This window comes from Notothenia coriiceps, unplaced genomic scaffold, assembly GCF_000735185.1.
Source record: "Notothenia coriiceps isolate Sejong01 unplaced genomic scaffold, NC01 NC01_scaffold00037246, whole genome shotgun sequence".
In the NCBI taxonomy this organism is placed as follows: domain Eukaryota; kingdom Metazoa; phylum Chordata; class Actinopteri; order Perciformes; family Nototheniidae; genus Notothenia; species Notothenia coriiceps.
In genome coordinates, this window is record NW_011369947.1 from 4,690,982 (window position 1) to 4,715,845 (window position 24,864).

A 24,864-nucleotide genomic window follows, 5' to 3' on the forward strand; every position below is an offset into this window, starting at 1 on the left:
TATACAGCTAACTTTGAACGAAATGTGCAGTAGCAGGATTTTCTTTCGTTAGGATTCAGGAAGGGATATTAACATGGCTATCGGTCTTATTTTATAAATACAATACCAGATTGGTTAATAGCGCCCTCAAATGGACATTAGTAGATATTGTTCTCTGGTAGATGAACGTTGCTTGGCCATACTCTGTGAATAATGGTATACAATAATAGACATAAGAGGCATTTTAGCTTAATTTGTAAAGGCTTATGAGCTTTAAATGTAATATTCTTATCTGACAAGTGACAACCCTGGTTATATACTAAGTGAATGTGTGAAATTCAAAATGTTGTATTGCTAATTCACCTTTCTATACTACGCTAAGTGTTGCTCTCCCACTTTTCTGAGACTCTTTTAGGTGTCTTCCGGTAAATGGTTAATGGACTGCATTTACGACCCCTAAAAGCTCTTTTAGACAAGTCAGCATTCACTCATTCATAAAGAGGCAGAGGCTGCCATACAAGGTGCTGTCTGCTCAGGGTTGACTAACATTCACACACATTTATACACTGTTGGCCATGCCAAGAGCAACTTGGGGTTAAGTGAGTTAGATTTCCCAGGGATACAATGATATGTTGACTGCAGGGGCTGGGATCAAACCTTCTGATTGGTAGATGACCACACACTACCCCAGCCATAGTCGTAGTTGTTGGTAAACAAATTATTGAGTGAAGCAGAACATATAGAAATAAATGCCTTAGGTGTCAGAAATACACAAACATAGTGTTTGTCTGCTGTTTTTCCAATATAAAATATTAAATAAGTATTGTCTATGTCTTATAGCAAAAACTTGCTGAATGTTGACATAACAAGGTCAGCAGTGAGGGATCATAACAACCTAAAGTTTGGGTCTAATGTTTTTTTTTTTACGTCAACATAGCTTAGCCTCGACATATATAAGAACACTTTCCAAACAATTTCTTAAATCATGTACATAACTACGTTTATTTGGGATGAATTTAGTATACTCCTACATTGTCGATCATAAATGATCGGATACAAACCATTAGCAACACACCAAAAACCTGTACGGCGGATATGTTACATGTCTTAAACCCATTCCCCTATAATGTGTGCTGCTAAAACAAATATTGGTTTTAGTGAAGGGGAAATGATGACAACAGAGGCAATGTAAAAACATCTACAATTATTTTATTGCCAAACTAAAGCAGTCCCTGCTATTTACACTTTATAAGCTACTGTAAATATGCATCACGATATAAAAGGTTTACATTTATATACATTATTTATATAAAGCCGCGTTTTATTCACCAAAATTCATATATCTAATTATCATTTTATCATAGTGTCATTTCCAAAAATATATGTCTGAAACAAAAGCTATAATACCATTTCACATTGTTGTTTTTTTTGGTTAATGAAGAATGCATATTTGAAATACTGCGTGTGGTATTGAAACAGTGATATCTGTTTGAAAGTTAAAGGCATTTCAATGCAGTATAGTCAGTTGTTATTTTGGCATGATCACTGAAAGTGAAGAACAAATTCACTCAACATGACAAAAACTAAACCTACAATAACCCCACAACAACCACAGCAAACACTTGTGAAAAAACAAGGGAAGGAGTTTGGTGTGTGCATATTTCCTCGGCTGTGGTAAATAATTTATCTGTAAAAAAGAAAACTGCAAATATGATATTCATAAATATAATGAAAGAAGTGATGACTTGCATAGGACTTTTTTGAAGCCTTAGTATTGTGATAAAATATAAGAACTTTGGGGAAAGAGCAGCACATTTTTATTTTTCTTAGGCTTAAACCTTTTCTGCTGACACATTTGTGGTTTCTATGTAAAACCAAATCTCCTGTAATCTGTTAAAAGTTAATTTATATGCAAGTTGTAGTTCTATTGTGAGAAGCAACATTCACCTAAAGTATCCATCCACATCCATACAATTAAACAACTAAACATTGTTTCATGTAAAACGTTTAAAAAGGGCTTCATATACTAATATAACAATTTAACAACTAGATCACAGGATTTCAACTCAATACACTTCACTTTAAGATGACAAATGTACAGAATCACAATAACATCTAAGCATGACAGTGTCAGAATGAACATCCCTGTGTTCACCAAACCAACTACAGGACGGACTGGACTTAACAACACGCGAAACATTAACCGCAAGTCTAAACAGTCAACAAGCGTGAAAGCAGATCAATATACTAAAAACCAGTAAGGCAACAAAGTTACGAAGGAATCACAGCAGCATAATACATCTTCAAATTAATAAAAATTAACTTGTTAAATTCTTGCAGTCCCACCAGTGGGTTCATCTTTACAAATCCATTTTGTGTGGCCAGGAATTGTTAAGAACCCATTTGGCTTGGTTGGGTTAACCTAAATTATCTTTAAAAAGTATGACCCTAAATGACCCTTAGTTGTGTGTTTCATTTGCATACGTTATTTGATATGTGCATTGCTTTAGTTCCCGCATACTACTGTCCTTAGTCAAAAACCTGCTCTGCATTACTGGATGTTTCACTAGAGGTAAGTGACTCCCGGATTTTAAGTCTTTGATAGTGAGCTTCAGAGGTGCTGCAAGGCTATTGACCCCAGGACAGAGCCAGGCTGTTTCCCCCCTTGTTATTACCATCTCCTGATTGTATGTATCTGCTGCACACATATGTAAGAGTGGTTTTAATTTTCCCATGTCTGCAACTTTCAAAGAAAGTGAATAAGGAAATATCCCCAATTATTCCTTTCATTTAACATTTGGATTTTGACTAGATGTGTCATTTAAGTTCAATGAATTGTTTAAACCTGAAGGTACATATTAAGATATTATGTCATCATTTAATATGGTATAACGTTTGGTTTGTGAATTTATAAAAACTGAATGAGACTTGTAAAGGGGGAACAAACATGTTAAGGGGGTAATGAACTGTTAGGTTGAAACTAGCTGTAGCTGTACTGAGTTTATATTTAAGGTCAAAGTTCGGCATGTGTGTTCAAAGTTCTATGAAGGAGGTATAACCCTAAGTTGCATTTTATCAAACATTTAAAATATCTTCATTCGTAAATATTTCCATCATTTATATACTGTAAACTCAAACAAAGAAAACTATATTGTGATATATTTGGATTATTGTATTTATCATATACAGTAGTTAAATATAGTTTATTTGAAATTATAAAACAAAGATATAGTAGCTAAATAAATATATACTCCTGTTGTTGCTCAGTATTTGTGTGCTGTTCCAAATGCTAAAAGGCACCAGGGTTTCTGAAGGGAGTTGATCTGGAACAAGAGCTTTGTGTGACATAGTATGTAACAACTCGACAGATCATATAATGAAGTGTCACTGCTCTCTAAAGCCTTAAAGCACTTTTGTTTTATAGTGATAAATAGTTCAGAATGCAGCTGGTTCAGGATGAGATCATCTGATTCTATTGTATTTTTGTGTGTCGCAATGAAAATAATGAATATCTGTGTATAGTTATTTCTCATGCATGTTCTGAAGCCTTCCTGTTTTCAACATTATAGACAAGCATTCCTTCTTCTTCTATACAGTACCAGCTGCAGTTGTTTGTGTGTAAATAAAGAGGAAATTAAAGTCGCAATAACAGATGGTAATAAAAATATACCCTGTATAGTCCTGATTATTTATAAAATGTGCATCACAATTGCACTAAACTGAATTAAACAACATCATTAAGCAAGGATTTTGTTCAGATATGTGTTAAGTTACAGTCAAAAAGTTAATTTAACTTGAGCAGTGTGATTCCAACCAACACACTGTTAGTGTGTTTCCACTAAGGTGACAGAGCTCCCTTTACATTGACCAGTTATGTTTCCCCCTGTCTGGAGCTCACACACTAAGGCAGCATCTAGTGGCCTCCAGCAGCGAGACCGCCCCCTGTGCTCCAGTCTATGATGATGAAGCTCAGACTCATCACCATGAAGATGACCCCCAAAGCAGCAAAACAGGCAGCCTGAGAGGTTGAGAAAAGAAGCACAGACAGTCACACAGACAGTGATTATCAAGAAGAAAGCCTATATCACACAGGATAGTCACCAAATTAGCTTAACGAATCAATAAAGAGAGAATGACTTCAAGGCCTCACCAGTATTTTAGGAACAGAATTCATGGGTTCATCTTCTTTGGGAACGATGCGGATGTAAAAGACAGCAGGGAAGATGAAAATGAGGCATGGAGCCGACGTGGCACCTGGAAGGAGACAGAGAGAAAGGGCTGGTTAGGCACAGAGCATACAGCACTGCACCGACAAGAAGATGAAACATAGCCATGTACTGTAATTCTAATCCTTTTCAGTTTTCTAATGACGTTTTTAAAGGTGCAGTCTATTTTTGACATTATGTTTACTGTCATGTAGTAGGCTATTTAACTTGCAACAGAAACGTTCTGACAGTGGTAACAGCTAGCCAAAGTACATCTCTAAGGTTGAAATCTTTTTTGGCTCAATCATGAACATATCAGGACAGATTACAAACATTTGTCTAGAGACTAACCTCACATTTAAGGATATTTTTTGTTTTAATTGGAATGATAAGATGCCTGATGTGATCATAATCTGACAGTTTACATACTTTTTGAGCTGTTAAGCATAAAATAACACAGATATTAACTGAAATTGTGAACCCTAACCATTTACAAAACAGATCCATATTGTATCATCTGCATGCACATGTTTATCAAAGCAGAACCAGTGGCTTTCACATTGCCCTTGGCAGTCTTTTGACATAATTGTTTTCAATGTTGACTTCTAACCTGTAAAACATGAAGACACTGACTGACAATAATAATGACTCCGATCATCCGTTCGTCCGTGACCAAACATGAGCTGGTCAAGTTTTTTAGTTTTGCTTTTATGTACTTTGTTTGTCAGGAACTTGAAAGCTTGAAACACAACAAACACTGCCGTGTCAAACAAGAGGGCTCAGTCTGTAAACAGGGACAGACTAAGTAACCCATGATCAAATCATTTATGTAGAATATCAACTATTGTCGAAACTAGTGGATGAATAAGTAAGACCGTTAGGAGAGATTAATGCTATTTGCAATGCAGTTATTGTTCTAATGTTCAGTTTTTGTTTTTGTCTGTTTGTCAGAAGGATTACGCAACAAATACTGTCTTTGTTGTTATTTTTATTTTATCTTTATTTAATCTCTTTCAAATTCGTCTTTCCCATTGCTCTCTGAGAGGTTCCTTAATTATACCCACAATAAATGGTGAGGTTGTTTCTTGGACAGTCCTCCTATATATAAATCTTAACATTAAGTGGAGGAGCTAATAACATAGAAATCCCCAGAAGGGCCTTCTGCAGTACATTTTTTTGAGTTAATTGATTAATGCCCATCACACTACTTTGCTACTTTTGATACAGTTTCAGATCTATGGTCGGATCTGTACTCACCAATGATGCTGAAGATGCTTAGGATGTTGGGAGCAAATATCACCAGCATGTTGATCAGGGTAAGCAGAACCATAGCAATGCCAATGTGACGCAGCCAGTTGAAAGACTTAGTGGGGAACAACATATGCTGGATGGCTCTACGTACCTGCAGAGGGACAGGTAGAGGACTCAATGAGGACAAAACACTACAATATCATATGCATTAAGCATCGCAGGGAAGACATCATCAACAAACGTACAGGGAACAACACGATGGGGACGGTCAGCGTCACAGCTGTGAGGACGGCCACTCTCACACACAGGATCAGAGTGTCGTAGGGATCAATCCGGCTGTAAGTGTGCAGCAGTTCAGGTTCCACGTTGCCTATTGAAATAATAGAGAAAAAGGTAGAAAGCTTGTTAGTCAACTTCTCTCATGTTAAGAGAATTCATCACATTGTCACCACAAGAGGGAGCTAAGGCTCTATGAGTAGGAAGAGAAGAACAATGCAGGCTAAAGCTTTCTACTCACTCACGTGTTTTTCCGCAATACACATTTTGCAATTAGGGTAAGTAAATCGTTTTTTCATCAAATGTCAGACCCTGTAGATCCCCAATTCAGACACAATTATAGAATTGGCCAGACTGGAGCAAACACTACTGATCTATGTTTTTAAAATGTAATGAATGTCATTTTAAAGTTGTCTTGGATTATTGTGTTGGTAATAATATATGATGGGTGCTTCGAGATTTGTTCGAAAAATTGTTTGTATGATATATTTAATGTAATGGTGTTGATTATAAATAAAATGTTTGTATTGTCTGTTGATTCTTTAGTGTACCCTCCCAGGGAACTTGGTTACAGTTTACAGGTACATTCCTTTTGTTATATATTTGTAAGCACAAAATAAACTTCTTCTTTTTTTTTATAAGGCATACAATCCATGTTACTCACCACAAGGCTTGAATGTGGTGCTAGAGATCTTTGATCATGTAGGGATTTGATCACAAAGTCACTTTGAAGTTTTCACAAAAAGCATCTCTCTCTACAGTATAAGCAAATTCAGCTCTCCTTTTGCTTTACTGTGTATCTTTTGACAGTAAGATATAACTACCAATAAACGGACTATGTGATACTTACATAACATTTAAATGTTTCTAATGTAATTAAGAGAAAGAATAAAAGTTGCTCACCCAAAAAGGTCAGGTAACCAAAGAGAGCTGCCAGAAAATACATGGTGTACATGACTAAGATTGAGATGTTGGAAAGCTTCTGCATCCTCTTCTGCGTTGGACTGAAATCAGAAAGTTGAAAGTGTAAATGCAATGACATATTATTATAATATTGACAGGTTACAGAAGGGAGACTCACTTGCGGAGCTCGGTGTAGATGGGGAGGACCTCAGGGTGGCAAACAAAGGCGAAAGCCAGGATGGGGATTGTGTATGCTGTCTGTGAAGAACACATTAACACATGATTAGCAGAGCAACCAAGCCTACCAAAAATAACTGTGGGAACTCTGCAGACATTGACATTCATGGACTTAATGTTAAAAAACAATCCAGATAAGCAGACTGTCTGCACCTCGGCTTCCTACCTGTGAGTTGAGTTTGAATAAGCGTGGAGTGCAGTCGTCCTCGTGAACCAGACCGTTGTTGTACTCGTGGCCGTGACTTGAGACATTCAGGCTGAGGTGCTCAGCAGTACTGTTGGCTGAGAACTCTTCAAATGGGCAGGGAATCTGAAACTTCTTATAGATAACCTGCAGAGGGATGCGAAAGAAGGAAAGAGAGAGTCTCAAAGACACGGTGTGCGTGAAAGGATATGTCAGGGTCAGCCACCAAATAAGTGTGATTTAGCCTCTAAGTACTTTTTACAGTCAACCTATGATGCATATTAAGAGGCTCGTTTATTCGCCTTATCAAAGATAGCCACATACCACTGAAAATAGAGGAGAGGGTGGGAAAGGGATGAGGGTGGGAAAGTGAGAAACATGAGTGCCAAGATGACCTGCCAGAACAAATACGCCTCCTTGTGAAGAGTTACTGTGATGAGGTGCTACAATGTGAGCTGGACCGACTTACCGCAGAGAGAAAAAACACCATACAGCTGAGGGAAAATCCACTGGTATAGCCGAGGTAACCTGCACATAAAGATAAAAGGGCCATTAATGTCACAGCTCCTGATCCATTTGGCCTTCATGTGTTTTATTGCAAACTGATTTAGTTACACATGAACTTCACAAAGCTTACAGTCTGAAGGCTTCCCACTGTTCTATAAATGAGGCGTCTACATCACCTCACATCACTGTGAGACCCAAAGAGCATGTTTGTTTCATGTATTAATGAGTAACTCAGATGGAGGATGGGATCAACTCAGGGAAAATGATGTCTAATTGGGCACCTGCTGTTTCCACTGCCAGCGGGGGATAAAGACACACACTAATTGCTTGACTTTAAAATGTCATTATATAAGTTGGCTCTTTGTCAAAATAAAACATAATCCTAATAAACAAGTGTTATACCCATGTATAAACAATATATATTTTGCAAACGTACAGGTATCGGAGATAAAATGCTTTGAAAAGAGCTAAAATACTTCAAATGAAGTTACTTAAGCGTAAGGATCTGTTGACATAATTCACATAAAGGCCTGAGTGAATACAGAGAGAGAGGCAGAAAAGTTCAAGGACATAATTTACTGTTAACCGCAGGAGGCAGAAACTACGGCTTAGGGACAAAAAACTAGAAGCCGATTTCAACTTCAAAAAGATAAATGATGTGAAGTAAAAACTAAGCTAAATCAAAATGAATGAGCCTGGCAGTTTTTGCATCTGATAATGTTGAACTACTGTCTGATCATGACGACTTACCATGAGCAATTAAAATGTAATGCCTAGCTTTTTTAGTTTGTTTCTTTGGCAGAACTGGACTTCCATACAGTAGCTTAAGACCCACAACTATTTATCCATTAGTATTTACCACCAAGGAATATTAGTCTATTGCAGTGTGTGTGCAATCTGATGAGAAATAGACTAATATTCCTTGGTGGTAAATACTAATGTCTTAGTCTGGGGAGCAGAGGTCCCAAGGTGCTCATTACTCACCAAGCTGTTTCATCAAAGCCAGGGGCAAGATGATACTGGCAGAGACCATCATGACCAGGTAGTTTCCATTCAAGTACCACAGACTGTTTGGAGAGAAATATTGTTTACTTTAATGAGCTCAATATTTCAAACATTGGCACAGAGATGCAGCTAACAGAGAGACAGCGACACAAATACAGATGAAAAAAGTTTTAGACGTTAAGAAATATGTTTATATGTAGATAAACTGTTGGTCTTTTTCTAAAATGAAATGGTCTGAGAGCAACAATTGGTTGTCAAGGGATAAATGGTTGAGGCGTTGCATTTGCCAGACGGACAGCAACCTGCTGGGAACATTTTTGGCCCCGACATCATGGAAAATGTGTCTGATATGTTGCTCTCAACAGAAGTGCTGGAATACACTGTTATGTAATTGAAGATTGTATGCAACCTTTCATGGTTGCAGAAAATAAAGATACAGCGGAGCATCAGTACATTAGACGCCCAGTTTGCGCAGTACCGAAACACTGTACCAATGTAAAGAAAATTATATATTTATTTCATGTTAATAATACACGTATGATAATATTTTTGCAATAATCCAGCACCAATTCAAATACTTTCTTGCCCCACACACAAATAAGGATAATTACTTTATTATTTTTCATACCAAATGATATTCTTCATAATACCTATCTATTGAAAATCTTATACCACTATACCTAAACAAACAGCCCGACTAAGTTTCCACCTTTAAGGCATTGCTTATAGGCATAGCAACAGTTTTGGGATCAAGTCTAAAAAACTTGTGGGGATGGAATGAAATATCCAATCCTAGCCCCGCTTTGCCTTTAATCCTATATATACATCATTGTTGGCTATATGTGGGTGTGCGCACTTCCTCCCAATATACAAACGTTTTCCTGTGAATACCCTTCATAACACATAGGCCTTGTAAAGCCCACACATTAGCTATGACGTTCTTTGCCATACTATTGCTGTGACCTTGTGTTGTATGCAAAAACTTCAGATATTAAGTATTTTTTTATTATGAACAAATGGTATGTTTATAGTCATGTGAAAAGATGTCAGTCATTGAGGTGGGCGACCTGTTAATATAATATACTTAATACTTATCATTGGTAGCAGTTAGCAGTGAAAGAACATCTAAAACATCAGTAACTGTAGAACTGAGATGAGCCCTAGCAACAGGAAGCTTATAGAAACCATCAAGGGCCATTGTCTCCTAAATCCTTGCATATAGAACCACCTGTGTTGACTATAGCTCCTGTTTAAGCTCTTAATCCTGTTATTCTTAACCTTCTGATAAAACACAACCAGTCAGATCAGCTGTCTGCCATACATACAGCATACGGGGATATTTGCACCATACTGCGATTTGCCACAGTGTTCTCTCTTTTTAGGTGATAAGGTGATGTTTTTGTGTGTGAGTTTCTGTTCCAATAAGTAAGGTAGTTTTTTCTCAGTTGTTTCAATATCGTTGAGTGAAGTTCTGGATTCTCTGCCCATTCATGTGTGCATGCTTGCGTGAGGTGGACTCCCTTGAAAGCAGGGGAAGTTACAGGAACCACAGTTAATGCTCTTTTTAGAAATCTAGCCTGCTTGTCATGTTAAATGGCTAAATAAGCTTTTGCATGTGAGATGAAATGTAGCTGTTGTGAACCCAGAGCTGCGAACGGGAAGGTCAAGATCCCAGTCAAACAAGACCAATCCAAGTCAAGTTTAACTGTATTGGATTTCGAGTCATTGAGGACAAGTCCAGGTCAAATTACAAGTCTCCAACGGAAAATTGCAAGTTCTGCATTTAAGCATGTGTTTGCAATACTTTGGCCTCATAAATAAGCTATTTGGTTAGGGAAGGCCTAGTAGTGTTTGAATGATCTTTTTAATTATTTTGGATTTTCTTTATAGAGCCTAGTCTGAATAAGACAATAGCCCTGTGTGAATTCCTGCTACTTCCAAATATCTGACCTTCTCCTTGTGTGACCATGCAACCGACAGCCCCGCCCCCCTGACACCCGCTCCTCATTCCAGCCTGTTCTTCTGACGCCACAGATCTGAACTGCAAGAGGTGTGCCCAGTGGAAATGAACAGTGTGCCGAGTGCTGGCCCTCATCTGACCTGTCCTTATGCTCGGCCTCAGTATCTGGCAACCATGTTACACCACCTGCTGCCGTCATTTGTGTGTGTGTGTGTGTGTGTGTGTGTGTGTGTGTGTGTGTGTGTGTGTGTGTGTGTGTGTGTGTGTGTGTGTGTGTGTGTGTGTGTGTGTGTGTGTGTGTGTGTGTGTGTGTGTGTGTGTGTGTGTGTCACAGACATTGACAGTGGTATTACTTAATGTGTCAATCAGCATTTGAGCCCTGAAATGAATTCACACAAACAGATATAAGTGTATCTTGCTCCAAAATGAATGCATGATAAAGACAATGATGTGCCCTTCAGAATGGTTATGAAAGAGCTTTCTAAAAGGGAATAAAGAAAAAACACTTCACCCAATGATAGTTGGACAATTGAGTATATGCATGTCTACTGTAAAGGATATATTGTGTATTGAATTGAATGTTAGATACCTAAGAGGGATGCCTATATGTTTAGCTGCAACGGGTTAAACACAAGTGTGAGATGGGTTGCTGTCAGATATTTCTGAAGAGTTTATTTTTATTTTTCAGGCCTGAGATTTTTAAAGAGTGACTGCAAACGTAGCTGCAATCCCTTCTGAGAGCATGGTTTGTTTTTAGATTTGAACAGGCAGCTAGAATCCACTTCAGTTTTCCGGGCCTTATTCAAAGTGTCTGTGTCTGTGGCATGGCTCTGACGTAAACACTGCTTGCCTTTACAAGCTGACAGCCCTGAGGGTTTAGGTCGTGTGTAGACATAACTGACAGATAGTACCCAAGCATGGGCCCCCTACAGCTTAGCCAATTACAGGGAGCCATTTTCATCACACCCCCAAGCTGACCGAATCAATGAATGGTGCAAACTGGATATATTCTCTGTCCACTGTGTGTGCCAGGCCCCTTGACCTGGCACACACTGCATGGACAGCTGGCAGGTATCACACGCCTTTCACTAGCAGCATTAAAGTGATCATACTCACTGAGATTCGGGATCTGCCTTCAGGAAAGTTTGGATTACCAGCGGTAACTCCGATTTCACAATGTACAGGTAGCTAGACATAGCTATAACAGAACAGACAGACAAAAGGTGAACATTTGACCCAGCATGCCTGTATGCTTCCTGAGCAAATAGACATCGGCAAAGCCACGTCACATCATTTGTGTGTAATTGTCAGCGGTAGCTACTACTGAGGAAACCAAGGTCATGTATGTGTGATTAAGCAACATAGCGGAGGTCATCTTCTACAATTTGGAAGAGTGGTGGTAGCTTATCATCAAATTCAACTCATTTTAATACATTAAAAAGGTTTTAGAGCTACATTTATTTTAAATTCCACCTTTACCAAAGAATAATTTAGCTTGTTCTTATTGGTTAATCATATCAGTCATTTTAAAGCACTTTACCTCCAATATTCTGCAGAGTGATTGCTATACCAGCAGCCATTTTTCCAGGAGTGCCAAAGGCCCTGTATCCAAGCAGTTCATAAGCTCGAATTCCTGTGAACAGATTGCAATTACATTAGTATTTACTCAGTTATGTTGGCTGATAAGTGCCTTTGAGCAACACAATAAAATACAACAACAACAAAAAGTTATTTGTGAATGTTGGATTAAAACCATTTGTACATTTCATAGTTTTCACATTTTTTTAAAACAAGTAAACATGGACACACCAGATCATAGAATGCACTTATTTTTTAATTAGCCTTTTTATAATAAATCAAATCCATTAAAGAAGTTCAGTAAACTGTGAACCACATTTTTTTTTAAAAATACAAATCCGTAGGAGATGTAAACAATTGCAATAATCGTATTTGATTGTATAACTGGAATAAGCAAATTGACTGCAATAGTGTAAAAGGTAGTCCGATTAAGTTTTGAGTCCTTTCTTGATTTCTTTTTGGAATAATTAGCTTGATTAATAGTCAGGAACCATTAATCAGATATCTATGTCACTTTGGATTATTCTGGTTGCATAAAGTTGGACAAATGTCATGTAAAATGATGTATATATATTTCGATAACACAACTCAACACAATAATATGTAAAATAAAAGCATAGACAACACCCAAGGCTTACCCACAATGCCTGAGGATTTGAGCAGCAGATGAATGGAGTAAGATGACAAAGCTGCTACTGCAGTCAGAAGGAACCTGTGACAAAGTACAGAAACGAGAGTCATATACACAACCCTATTTCCACAAAGACATAGAGTGTTCCTCCTGAAGAGTCAAGACAGCACCGGGATCTCAGGTCAGCAAGGGTCAGAGGTTGATCCCATATCTATCTGCTTTTTCAGACCTTTCCCAGTATTTCTATAAAGTGTTTGTATCTTGTGTCACAACTGTAGTGAAAATATTCCAATGGCCCTTGCCTGTATAGGCAGAGGGATGAGGGTCGAGCCTTCATATTTCACCATCGCCTCAAGCATAGCAACGGCTCTGTAAACTGTCCAACCGTTCTGAAGTCAGAAGCAACTCAAGTTCGACTAAACTCACAAACGGGCATTTTTTTTATAGATATGCTTTAGAAAATATACCGTGTAGTGCGATGTGTTCTGTGAAATATTCTCCTCTTGCTACTGATCCTTCTTGACTGCTCTATTTCTGTGTCTCATTGGAAATATGCTGACGAGGAATGAGAATGTCTATTTGTATGTCCGATGGATCAAGGGTTCTCTTACGAATAAAGTAGGCAGCCCAAAAGAGTACCAAACCTTTAGAACATACGTGTGTATGACAGAGACATTTAAACACGCAACACCATCAAACACACAAGTGACTCTACGGGAAAATATTGCAAAAACTTGAAAAGCTATTCTGTTTGCTTTCCATGAGTTAAGATTGTTTTGAATGCCACTGGCCTATTCCCCTAAAACATCCACTTGCCTGTAATCCCATAGAAATATACCAGCATAACACCGTCCAAATGTCTGTAAATGTGTTTGAGTTTTATTTTGATCTGTTGTAACGAGCTAATGGATAACATTGGGTGATTTGCTACACAGCCAATAGTATGTGTAAGTAATGTGTACATCAACTAATAGCAACTGTAATAACCCTGGAAGATTATGCTACATAACAATGATTCACTTACATAAAACCAGTCCCTGAGCATATTTAGTTGGAATACCGCTGACCCAAATACCTACAGGGATTCTATTACCTGCAGCATCCATCATTGGAAGAGCTACTCTTTCAAAGCTCTAGCATTGAACTGACCTCATATTTTCAATACTAGTTCTACTCACTCTCATCAGCTACACAAACACAGACTATATTATATTACATCACATTACATGTCATTTCTTAGACGCTTTTATCCAAAGCGACTTACATACCATATGGTATAATATACTATACTCATGCTCTGACAGCAGCATTCTGAAAATGAGAAATCCAGATGCCTTTGACAAAGGTTATTCTGGGCTGTAGCCTTTTCTGGGGTGTGTATGAAGCCTGAGAAAAAGGGTATAAGTAGGGGAGGGCATATTACGGTACATGATATGTTTCACAATGTCATGACAGACACTAAATCACTCCTGTAAGTAACCAGCACCACTCGTCTTCTTATTTGCCCCCCCCCCCCTATCTACCGACTCCTTAATTGTCATCCCTCAAGTATAGAGAGTCTCAGGTCTTTATAATGCTGTTGGCAAATATCGTATTCTCAAGTGAATTAAAACATTTAACATTCTCCACACTCCAGTGGAGTAGTATAGCTTTCGGTCCAGGCCCACAGAAACACATTGAAACGTTTGGAAACTTAGAACAATTCAGAATTGCAACCATCAACAAAAGTGCATTTGCATTTGTTTGATAGTTTGAAGTGGGTGGCTTCTAATTCATACTTTGGCACCAATTAACATGGATATTTATTTTATTTACTTACAAGAAAAGAAGTATGCCAGTGTTGGCCATGGCATATGCCAATCCCAAGATTCCACTGCCCATAATAGCATTACCCAGGTTGAAGACAGACATGCCAAAAGAGGTCTTTCCTTCAAACTGAGGGGTGAAAGAAACAAGAGCATTCAATATAAAAAAGAAAAAAACCTGATGTCAAGTCTTACTGTTGTTCAATGTCTGTAAACTTCACTTACATCTGTGAAATGTATATTTTTTTTCCCGTCTCCACTTGGCAAAAACTCCTCATTCTCCAGCGCTCCATCAGGATCATCAAATCTAGGACACAAATGTATCACTTTTAATTATTGGTCTCTCTATCTATCTCTGGATACTAGGCACACATCTGCTGAAGAAATGCTTGGTTTTATGCATTATCAAAAGCATGGTTACAAAAATGCAGTTGAAAAACCCATTCACACAAATCTCCACATACATACCTGACTGTTTGAGTGCCATTTCTTTTAAAGGATCCAACCGATGAGGCAAGCAAAAAACAAGGTTAACATGCAATTCACAAAGTGAACATAATGCAGGAAGTAAGTCATACTGGATGTCAATCTTCACACCAGTTTTCCGGGGTCATTATTAGAAACTTTCATCCCAGGGACAAAGTTATATACATTGAATAGTCTCTTTTTAAGTTAGTTTGAGGTAAAATAATCCAGGATTTAGTTTTCACACAGGTAAAATAACAATACAGAAAGTGTTACAGTCAAAAGTGCACCACACATGCTGTGTTATAATGCCATTAACAGTGTGTAAGTGACAAACGGGCAGCCATTGATCTGTGTTTGAAATAGAGGAAGATACTTACACATCCTCTTCTTGCATCATCTTCATCGGCACAACCATTTCCCCTCCAAGGTTGTGACTTTTCCCGTTGGATAAGATCTCTGACTGAGCGGGTTCCATCATTCAAGTTATTAATTTATTATTTTTTGGCTTGTATGTTTATGACGAAGTAGGTCGCTCAATAACTTGAATATCTGGGGAAGAAGGAAAAAGGAGATTAATGACAAGCAGTACATGTAAGTGGGTTCGCTTGTTTAAGATGCAATATTACAGAAAACTATTTAATCAGTTTCTAACTATGGTCAGCGGGTTCTATTTAAGCACATTTTCTGCTAAATTCAAACAGATTAGTTATTTGTACATGTTTTGTTTATTGCTGCTCTCCTTAGTGGTTATGGTTAGGTGGATGGGACTGGGTTGGTTGCAAGCTGCAGTCTATATTTCAATTTTTTTTTAAGAAAACATGTTTCTAGATCTTTTACAAAAATGTGATGAACAATGAATGATTCACTTTGTATAGGTAGGCCTTTAGTTTCAGGTGTTTCGTTGTGTTTAGCGTAATTGCCTTAATTTCTGTTTGCTTAATTGTAATTATGTACAACACCTTTTCACTTTCAAAGAGCAGTGTTATTGCCTATTGGCTAAAACAGCCGTTCCTGTGATAATGTACGGACATTTCTGAGATCAATGATAGGCGTCATGAATCCTTATATGCAATATTTGTCAGTACAACATCAGTGTAGCAATGACTCAGCTCTGCTGTTGACACAGTGACTTCCAGCACCCAAGACCTGACCCCATTTTCCCACTAATTCAATTTGTTCAGCAAAACTTCTGCAATACATAACCCGACATGAATGGTAGGTTGCTGTAAATGATCACCGGCTGAGATAAAAAAGCTAGAAATTATGGCTAGTTTCTTGTTCTTGCAGAACTTCTGTACTGAGCAAGGCAAACAAGTCCAGACAACGCGGTCAAAGGTCAAGGTCTGTTTGAGTTTTTTGGACTTTTGTTTGCTCTTGTCCTTTATGCAGCTAATGCCACAAGCCTTTGAAATACTAGTGTTCACATCCCACACAGGGACACGGTGGTTTTAATGACGAATTTGAGCACAATGTGATCAAACTAAATGCTTAATCACTCACCACAACAGGATTTACATGACTGAGAAAGTGGTTTTTAAAACAGTTATTATCATGATACTATAATTATACATTTCAACAGTGTATTTTGATGTGTACGCGTGGGGTTTTCTGAAACCAGTTTGAGGAGAAAGGAGATTGTAAATCGATCAATCACTTGGAAGCTGGTAAGATAGGGACTCTGTTGAATACACTGTGGATAATTCCTGCTTTTCTATGTTTTATATCTTATTAAACTAAATATAATTGGATTTTTAAACAAACAATTCATTTGGAAAAGATCATGGTCAGATGAATAAATAATGAAAGTAGCTGGAGTTTCGGCCGTATTACTAATGAAGCACTAACTTGTCATTGCCTCCCATGATTCCAGCGACATAAATGAATCCTCTTCACTTCTTTACGGTGAGAATTCTGAGAGACAATAGGCTGTTGTTTGCTGCTTACTCTGTGACAAATGTACAGCAGCTCAGTTGTGTTCACAGTGTCCTCTCAGCCAGAAGATCACTGATACTGCTATTCCCACCCTACAATTAAAGAGGGCCATTGATTCGCTGTCCCTGCAGCTATAAAAGAAAGCTGAGAGCAATAAAACAAAGTCACTCTAAACAACACTAAACACAATAATTAGACATGGTGGCCTGTCCAATAACAAACAATCTTAGGAAGGAACAAAACTTCGACAACCATCTTACTTCAACCTTGGAAACTAAAACTTGTGACCTCACAGAGATCTTCCATTTCCTTATCTAGTGAATAGTTGCATCTGCCCAAAGTTAACATATCCTGTAACGCAGCCTTAAAAGCCCGACGTGTCAATACTTTCTGTTGCAATGTCAAACTTAGGTTATCATCGTTTCAAGAGGGACTGTGAGGAAAAGAAAGTGAAGAGCAACTTCATTTCTTAAATGAAATTCATCATAATGTGTTGCATCATCAGTGATACACAACCTGATTTAAGACATATTCCCACTCTCCCTTCAAATTAATTCCAATTGTGGCTTCCAGGGATTCAATATGCTTTTTTGTGCATGAAAAACAAAAAGAACAGCAGATGAGCCTGGAGCCACTTACATTTATACTACAAAAGGACGTACTTTGTACTGAACACTGCGTTATATCTGAGAGTGCTATACACTTTCTATTTTTAGTGGTGAAGGTAAAGTTAAAGAATGAGATATTTATTACAGTATGTGATAAAACAAAAAAGTGCATTTAGGTTTTTATACTTCAATATCCTGAATTGTACAAGCCAGTGACAAGTACCTTAGATTTGTCAAGGCAGGGGAAATTGAATACTTTTCCTTTGCAAAGGTTTCCATTTGACTCATTTATTTTCTGCTCTCGGTCAGACTAAGTAAATATGATTATTTTATTTCAATATAAATGCTGTGAGCTGAGAGAAAGCCTTCTGTGTATCCAAGGGAAACAGGGATTACACAGTACAGCACAAAACACAATTATAAAATAATCATATACAAAGTTGTCTAGAGGAGATATGTCCTTTGGTACCTATGGAGAAAAGGAAACAATGCTTAACTGGTACTTCCAATAAAGTCAATCCAAGTAATTGCTAGCATAACCCGGGGAGTGTTTTCCAATGGAAACAATTAGGGAAATCACCCAGCCATAAAATAAAAACATTTCCAGACGTTTTTCTGGGTTTTTCAGAAGTGTAATAAAGACCTTTGAGACCACATCAATCTGTTGCATTTCTCAGGTAAAGTCAAGGTGCAACAAAAGGAAGTCACAGAAAATTAGCTGCATTAAAACAAAAAGGACAGAAACTGAAACAACGTCTGTATACCGACCAAGCCTGAGATCAGGTAACCTCAGGTCAATTTGATATTTAAAAACCGTACAGCGATGGTACTATTAGTGCTGTGTAATCTTCGCTAGCGAATGGTAGGCTGTACCGTTTAGCCATGTCTAAAGGTGAGATAAGACAGCTTGTTAAAGACTTGACAGATGTGTTTAACATAGTGATTGTTGTGCTGCTGGCTATACTGAAACTAGCTATACGGTTTGCTGATCTTCTAAGCTGTTTGGGTCATCTGAAGAATATTCTGGTTCTAAAATGTCATTATCATCACATCAACAAGAAAACCAAGAATGAGCTTGATGCAAATATTGATGTTTCAAATTAATAATTGAAGTAGTATGATGGTCCATGAGAGAAAGATATGCATAGTGCAATATATCCTCTTCTATTGAGCACCAGGAGGAGTTATCGGACTCAGGTTACATTTGAAATGTTTGACAAGATGGGAGGGTTAATAATGATTAAATGTAAACATTTTCCGTTTATTGTGAGATAATGTGTATATAAAAATGTTTTCACTTGATTTCCTATCTCTTCTCGTACGAGTTGGAAATGAATCAGGGTGGGGCCAGGGTAAGAGGGGAGCAGTGCACATGTAGATGAGGAGAGGCCCATGTGGTGGGGTATCAGGAACGGGCACGAGGTCAGCCGTGCCTGGCAGCACCAGCTCATCTCAGCCACGTGCCTGCTGGGGACACATGCTCATGTCCTGCCATAATCTCCCAGCACCTGCATCACATGTTTTATTCTTTGGAAAAGCAGGTTTAAGAGATTGCTCCATTTCTCATGAACTACTTTTTTCCCCTGATTTATTTTCTGGCACTGTAGTCTGTACAAAGGGATTCTTTAAATGTATATATATATATATATATATACACATTTGCTATCATCTCTGGGAATGTATATCTGCATATGTTAGGAAGGATATTACATTGAATTATCCTTACATGCATATCATTTTCCTAACAAATCTGATTGACAACTCAGTACAGTAACCGTACCATAGAAAACAGTTATTGTATAACTTCAACAGTTATACAATAATTGTTATACAATAACTGGAGCATTACAGCAACCTAACATTCATGAATATGTTTTAATATGTGGTTTACAAGTTGGAAACATAATAAGTGTTTACTTGAGAATATCAAGATAAGCTTTCATCTAAATGATGATTTGCAGAGCGGCATCAACAAGCCTGCTAATGTTATTCCAGGTAACACATGCAGAGTGGTGGCAGGTAGACCCCTAAATGTGCATTTAATTAATCAAACAGAAGCAAGTGCATAGCAAATGTCAATGTCTAAATGTGACTTTTGTGTTAAAACCCATTGTAAATGGAATTACTCAGATTTAACAGCCGTTGGGGGTCCAGAACTCTTTGCTGCATGACTTCATAAAGTGAGTGTTGGTCCACTGTGTCATTAGTTCAAAATCAGGAAACTATGAGCACTACTAATTACTAATGCATGTATGAAGGCGATGACTGACACATCCTGGTTAGAATACAGGAGGTGGACATAACACAAAGAGAAAAACACATGTTCAATGTAGTGCAATCTAATGTAGTGACCCTTTGTAAACCATGGAAGGTACTTTGTATGGTAATTTAACTGGACAGTATTACTTTGAAAGATATTCTTTTTGTATTTTGTCTGTCCCCTGTATACAATAAAGTAAAGAGGAATCAGCTGTGGTTCATAATGAGATGATGTGCTGGTGTCAGTAGATTCAAAGACAAAGACGAAGGGTGATATGTTATGGCTGATGGGAATGATGGGAACACCAAAGAAAGTTTAAACACATGTGTTTAAACTGAGCAACATGCATTTCAGTGTGCATGAAGTGAGACGCAGTGTAACAACAGCAACTGTACAAATATCATCTTGATCCTTTTGAAAGTAAAGTAAAGGGTATGTGATGTAGCTTAGCTTGTATCAGTATTATTCACAAAAAATAATCCCATTGTAAGTTACCATAAGGAATCTGTACATTTCTATTAACTATGCATACATGATGACAAGCTGAGGGAACTTTCATAAGTAATAGCTTGGCAACATACAGCTGGCAGCAGTAGGTTCAGGGTAATTATACTCCATGTAGATATTCAGGCCACTTGGGCACATGCCCCCTGTATTTATATATTTAGACTGCAGACGTTATGAAAAGTATCCCTATTTTGATATGTAAAGCCACTAAAAGTAGGATAACACATGTTAACTTCTAGACTGAAATGTTCTTATCAGCATGTGCATTTCTGTATGTTGCCAGAAAAGCTCTTTAGGACTACATATTTACAAAATAAACATATCACACAGGAGTCGTGGTAAAGTGTGACTTTAGAACCACTAATAGGCAGTAACTGTGCACCAAGCCAGAGTCAGAATACATCCAATTTACAGTTGTGTTCAAATTATAGTGTTGATAATAATTTCACTTTATTTTCATTTACAGAGTTTTGTGTTTGGAAACATCTGCCACTGTTTAGGTTTACTCTTGCTGCTCTAGAATTGTTTTTGACGTCAGACAGCAGCTGTTTTCAGGGAAGCCCTGATAAACACACTGTGCTACCTGCGCAAAAGCCAAACAGTGGGCAGTCTAGGGACAAGGAAAGTGAATATGAACTTATTATTTGCAAGGTGGACATAAACGCAACTCCAAATAAATGCAAATCAGCTATAGCAGGTGATAATGTTACAGGTGACTTGTGTGTTTTTTTATGCATATTGTACTGATCTAGGGTTTCGCCAGGTCAAGGCTTGAGTACTTTTGTTTTCAATCAAAGCGATGGTGGTGGGTTTTTTTTAGGCAGCATTTATTTGGCACTGACTCTTCATGAGCTACAGAACACCACAAAACTTTTTGAACAGACTGAAAGCCACAAGACAAACCAGATACAAAAATGGCAGGTTGATCTTCTTTTCAATGAAGAAGAAAAACAAGATTTCTAAAAAGACAATCTGTGAGATCAAAGTGCATTAATCATTACTGGATGATTATATTCATTGAAATAGATAACATTGACAAAGGACTCTCCAATGACTTTCATATAAATAGCATATGCTATAGTCAAGTTCAGCCCCACAGATTATGAGCCCCATGACAAAGATAATAATAACCTCTGGAGTATCTGACACTTAACACTAGGTCTGACTTTAACGCAGATATTCACGTTTCTCGCCAATGTGACAAGGGGGTCCAGCTGGCGGCTTCTAAAATGGATAAAACTTCGGGCTCCACATGCCACGCACCTGCTGGCTCCACCTCAAACTCTCAGCCTCTTGGATCACAGCACACACTGGGGTCACTGACCGCAGGCGAGCTTATCTGCTCACTCTCCACTGTGATGAACCCGAAACGAAAACCCATATACTATATAGGGTGTTGGTGTTTAGATTGGGGCCAAAGTCAAAAACATACCCCCTCACCACTCCTTGAATGCACAGACAGAAGACTTTCTGTATCCAAGAATTGGGTAAATGGTTTCAGTAAAGTTGGTTTTTCAAAAATGTTTCCTAATTTAACGCTCTTCCTTGGAAAGTTACATATCTTCACTAGATGACCACTCATCATTCATTCAAGCACTTTGAGGTTAAGTGTCTTGTTTCACACCACCTTGACAGTTGTTGCACAGCAATACAAACATTTCCACACCCACACATTTCCAAACGCCCACAACAACCAACCAACAATAATTTTGTTTTATATCAATTTTCTTGATTAAATTATTATCTTTTTATAATAAAATGTCTCTACAAAGAAAACATAGTCAAACATTTCCTAATCCTAAAAATGACTAGTATTTTGTCCAAACAAAGGTTCAAAACCCAAATATTTAAAGTGTTCTAATATACATGAAAATGTGTGAATGCTCACAGAAAATATGCAATATGGTAGGCTTGTGAGATTTCAATGTGTTCAAAAATAATTGATACATTTGATGTTGATTAATTTTATAAATATGCCACGTATTTTACATTTGAATTTGAATGATTAGATGGCATTGAACATAAGAAACAAGAAACATCAGGGCGTTTCAAATCCCTGGCACACCTTCATTATAAGCGTAAAACATAAAAGATTGAAATCACAAGTGAATTCTCTCAAATACTCGTGAGGGGAAACGGTATATTTAATGTAAGGAATTGTTGTCAACTTGTCAGGCACACATTATAACACAATATCCAATGGTTAGGCTCAGTCAGCAAAGAGTGATAATGTGCAGCTTTAACTTCCTACACAGTGCGCTCTTCCTCCACATGGGTATATTTAGCTGACAATAACAAAGGCGAAATGCTTTAAAAGGCGGCTACCGGTTGTTAAAGCTACTATATATATATATATATATTGTGTTCTGACGCAGACTCTGTGGTGTGCAAATATGTATGACTGTTTGGTCGGATATGGTTTTTGGTAGTAGGAGGAGAAGGAAATAGTCGTTGCGTTTTACTCGGAGCCATGCGGCTTGGATAGACTACCGCCTTCAAAAAATGGTGTAGGCTGCAGTAAAGGGTTTTTAATGACTTAAATACCAACAAAAGGTCGTAATGAATCAATCGACAATGTATCGTTTACGACCGACAACTGCATGCTTGTAAAAAAACAAGTCCAAATGTTCTGCAGCCCTTTTTACCAAACAAAGTAATAAATGCTTGGGATTCACACTTTGGTCATGTATCCCCTCATACAGTTGTTGGTTTAACCTGTTGCAAGGCGGTCCTGCAGACTGAAACGACACGTATACTACAGAAAGATTCAAAATGCAACACCAGTGCCGAGACAATAGATGGACAATCTGTCACTACCTCCTTTAGGCACATGGTCCTGACATCTGGACTTGGTGCTCACTGCAGGAGGGCCATACATACTATCTGTCTTTATTGATCCCTACAAAGGTGACAACGACATATGCCGCAGTTTTGTGTACCATCAGATCATATATCCTTGGTAACAATGTTCATATTATCTCCAGTATTCCCTCCTGGGCTACAACACAGCCAATGTCTCGTTTGGAGGAAAAAAGTCATACTATAACCATTGTTTTTAAAATAATACTTTACAAGGCTTAACCTTTCTTTAAAAACTCTTAAATACAAGCATCATGTAAAAACACAGCAGCAATATATCTAGAAGTGAACTTAAATTCCGATTTGCTCAGTCTTACCAAAGGTTCTTTTCACGAAGCCTTCAATTTAATTCCAGTGAGGTGTGGGAATAAATGGGATGGCCACAATCTCTTTCTCCTTGCGTGTTTTCTGCTTTTCCCAGCGAGAGTATTAATATCTATATTAGTGGTTTATCTTTACGCACGTTTTGACCGTCGCTCTTAAAGTCAGCGCCTGCAAGATGCACTTTAAGAAATGGTCGGCATTGAAAAACCCTCGGAAGCTCAACTGTGGGGGTCGCTTTAAGTCCGCCTTCTTTGAAAACCCCCCTATAGCTGCGCTGTTCCATGTAGGTTTTCGCCGCTTGTTTTCCTAGTAGGCTATCCACCTCACACACAACAGCAACAACGATTATCAGAGACTGGTTTGTCGGTATGACGGAATTACGCATAAATGGCACTGACTGGCATATAGCACTATTCCGCAAAAACAAAGTGCGTAAATCAAATATCCAAAGTAAGGACAGGGTGTTGCTCACACGTGTGTCTGTTGATTGGATTTGAGTATAAAACATATATTAACATAACATATAACAAAAATGTGAGATACAACAAGTTACAACAAACCTTTTTATTTTCTCTGTCCCGATCACTTACGCACCAACAGCTACATGAGCACGCACACTGAAGGAGAAGCATATTTTCCGTCCTTTCTTCACCCTCTAAACCAGTTATATCTGATTCAGCAGCACGGAACAGACAAGGAGTTGGCACCTCTTAGGAGTCTGGAATGTGTAGAGCTATACTCACTTATGAGAGAACAAAACTGGGCACATGAAAATGTGAGGAGGTCATCCTTTGCCTCTGGCAGACAAACAATGGAATTCACTAATTGACTTAAATTGCATATTTGCACAGCAAGCTCAACTAAAGTCTCTGTTGTTGTGTCATAGATCCTTGCAGATCTGAGTTCACCAATCTGTGGATGTGTACAAAGGAACATAATAATGCAGACAGCATAATGAAACAGAACTGATTGTCCAGCAGTGTGGACAATTGTCTTTAGATGATCCAAACATTGGCAGCATAAAATGAAATACCAGAAGTTGCAATTCAGACTAAATCTCTATAGGCCTACACATACTGAGTATGAAATTGACACATCTGCAATGTGTTTTACAGTTTCATCACAGTAGCTTAAAGTGTCCACTAGTTTACCAAGAAACCACTTGGTAAAGTGGAAAGTTTCTAAGGTCTAAAAAATGTATTCGTGGAAATAACGTTTAGCGTCCCCTAGAGGCAATATTGGTTGACAAATTTTTTCGATGGCTAACACACTTCTTTTTTCTTTTTTTTTAAATTGCTCAGTTTCTCGGAACACTCAACACAATTCACAAAACCCCACACCCAAAGTGCAAAACACCTAATTTCTCCTGCTAAATGAAGAACTGC

At 38.0% G+C, this 24,864-nt stretch overlaps 1 protein-coding gene across 3 annotated transcripts; it reads right to left on the reverse strand.

The window, feature by feature from the left end:
- Positions 1–1,348: 1,348 nt before the first annotated feature.
- Positions 1,349–24,162, reverse strand: slc38a3b (solute carrier family 38 member 3b). 3 transcript variants are annotated; one of them, XM_010794606.1, is made up of 17 exons: positions 24,040–24,162; positions 15,367–15,538; positions 14,990–15,010; positions 14,747–14,828; positions 14,536–14,651; positions 12,724–12,797; positions 12,048–12,140; positions 11,624–11,705; positions 8,527–8,609; positions 7,505–7,563; positions 7,018–7,182; positions 6,793–6,872; positions 6,615–6,715; positions 5,681–5,805; positions 5,442–5,586; positions 4,130–4,233; positions 1,349–3,997 (listed from the first exon to the last, which is right to left on the reverse strand). In XM_010794606.1, exons 2-17 carry the CDS (start codon positions 15,465–15,467, stop codon positions 3,893–3,895), a joined length of 1,536 nt encoding a protein of 511 aa, XP_010792908.1. In that variant the 5' UTR covers positions 15,468–15,538; positions 24,040–24,162; the 3' UTR covers positions 1,349–3,892. The 3 variants fall into 3 exon arrangements, with proteins under 3 accessions (XP_010792908.1, XP_010792907.1, XP_010792909.1); XM_010794605.1 differs by lacking the exon at positions 24,040–24,162 and adding an exon at positions 23,473–23,785; XM_010794607.1 differs by lacking the exons at positions 14,990–15,010; positions 24,040–24,162 and adding an exon at positions 23,473–23,785.
- Positions 24,163–24,864: the final 702 nt, after the last annotated feature.

Coding starts and splice junctions, on each gene's coding strand:
- slc38a3b (XM_010794606.1), bottom strand. CDS start 15,467: ATGATGGAACCCGCTCAGTCAGAGATCTTATCCAACGGGAAAAGTCAC. Junction 15,011..15,366: donor ATGATGCAAGAAGAGGATGT/GTAAGTATCTTC, acceptor ATCCTTTAAAAG/AAATGGCACTCAAACAGTCA. Junction 8,610..11,623: donor AAGGCAGATCCCGAATCTCA/GTGAGTATGATC, acceptor CTCTCCAAACAG/TCTGTGGTACTTGAATGGAA.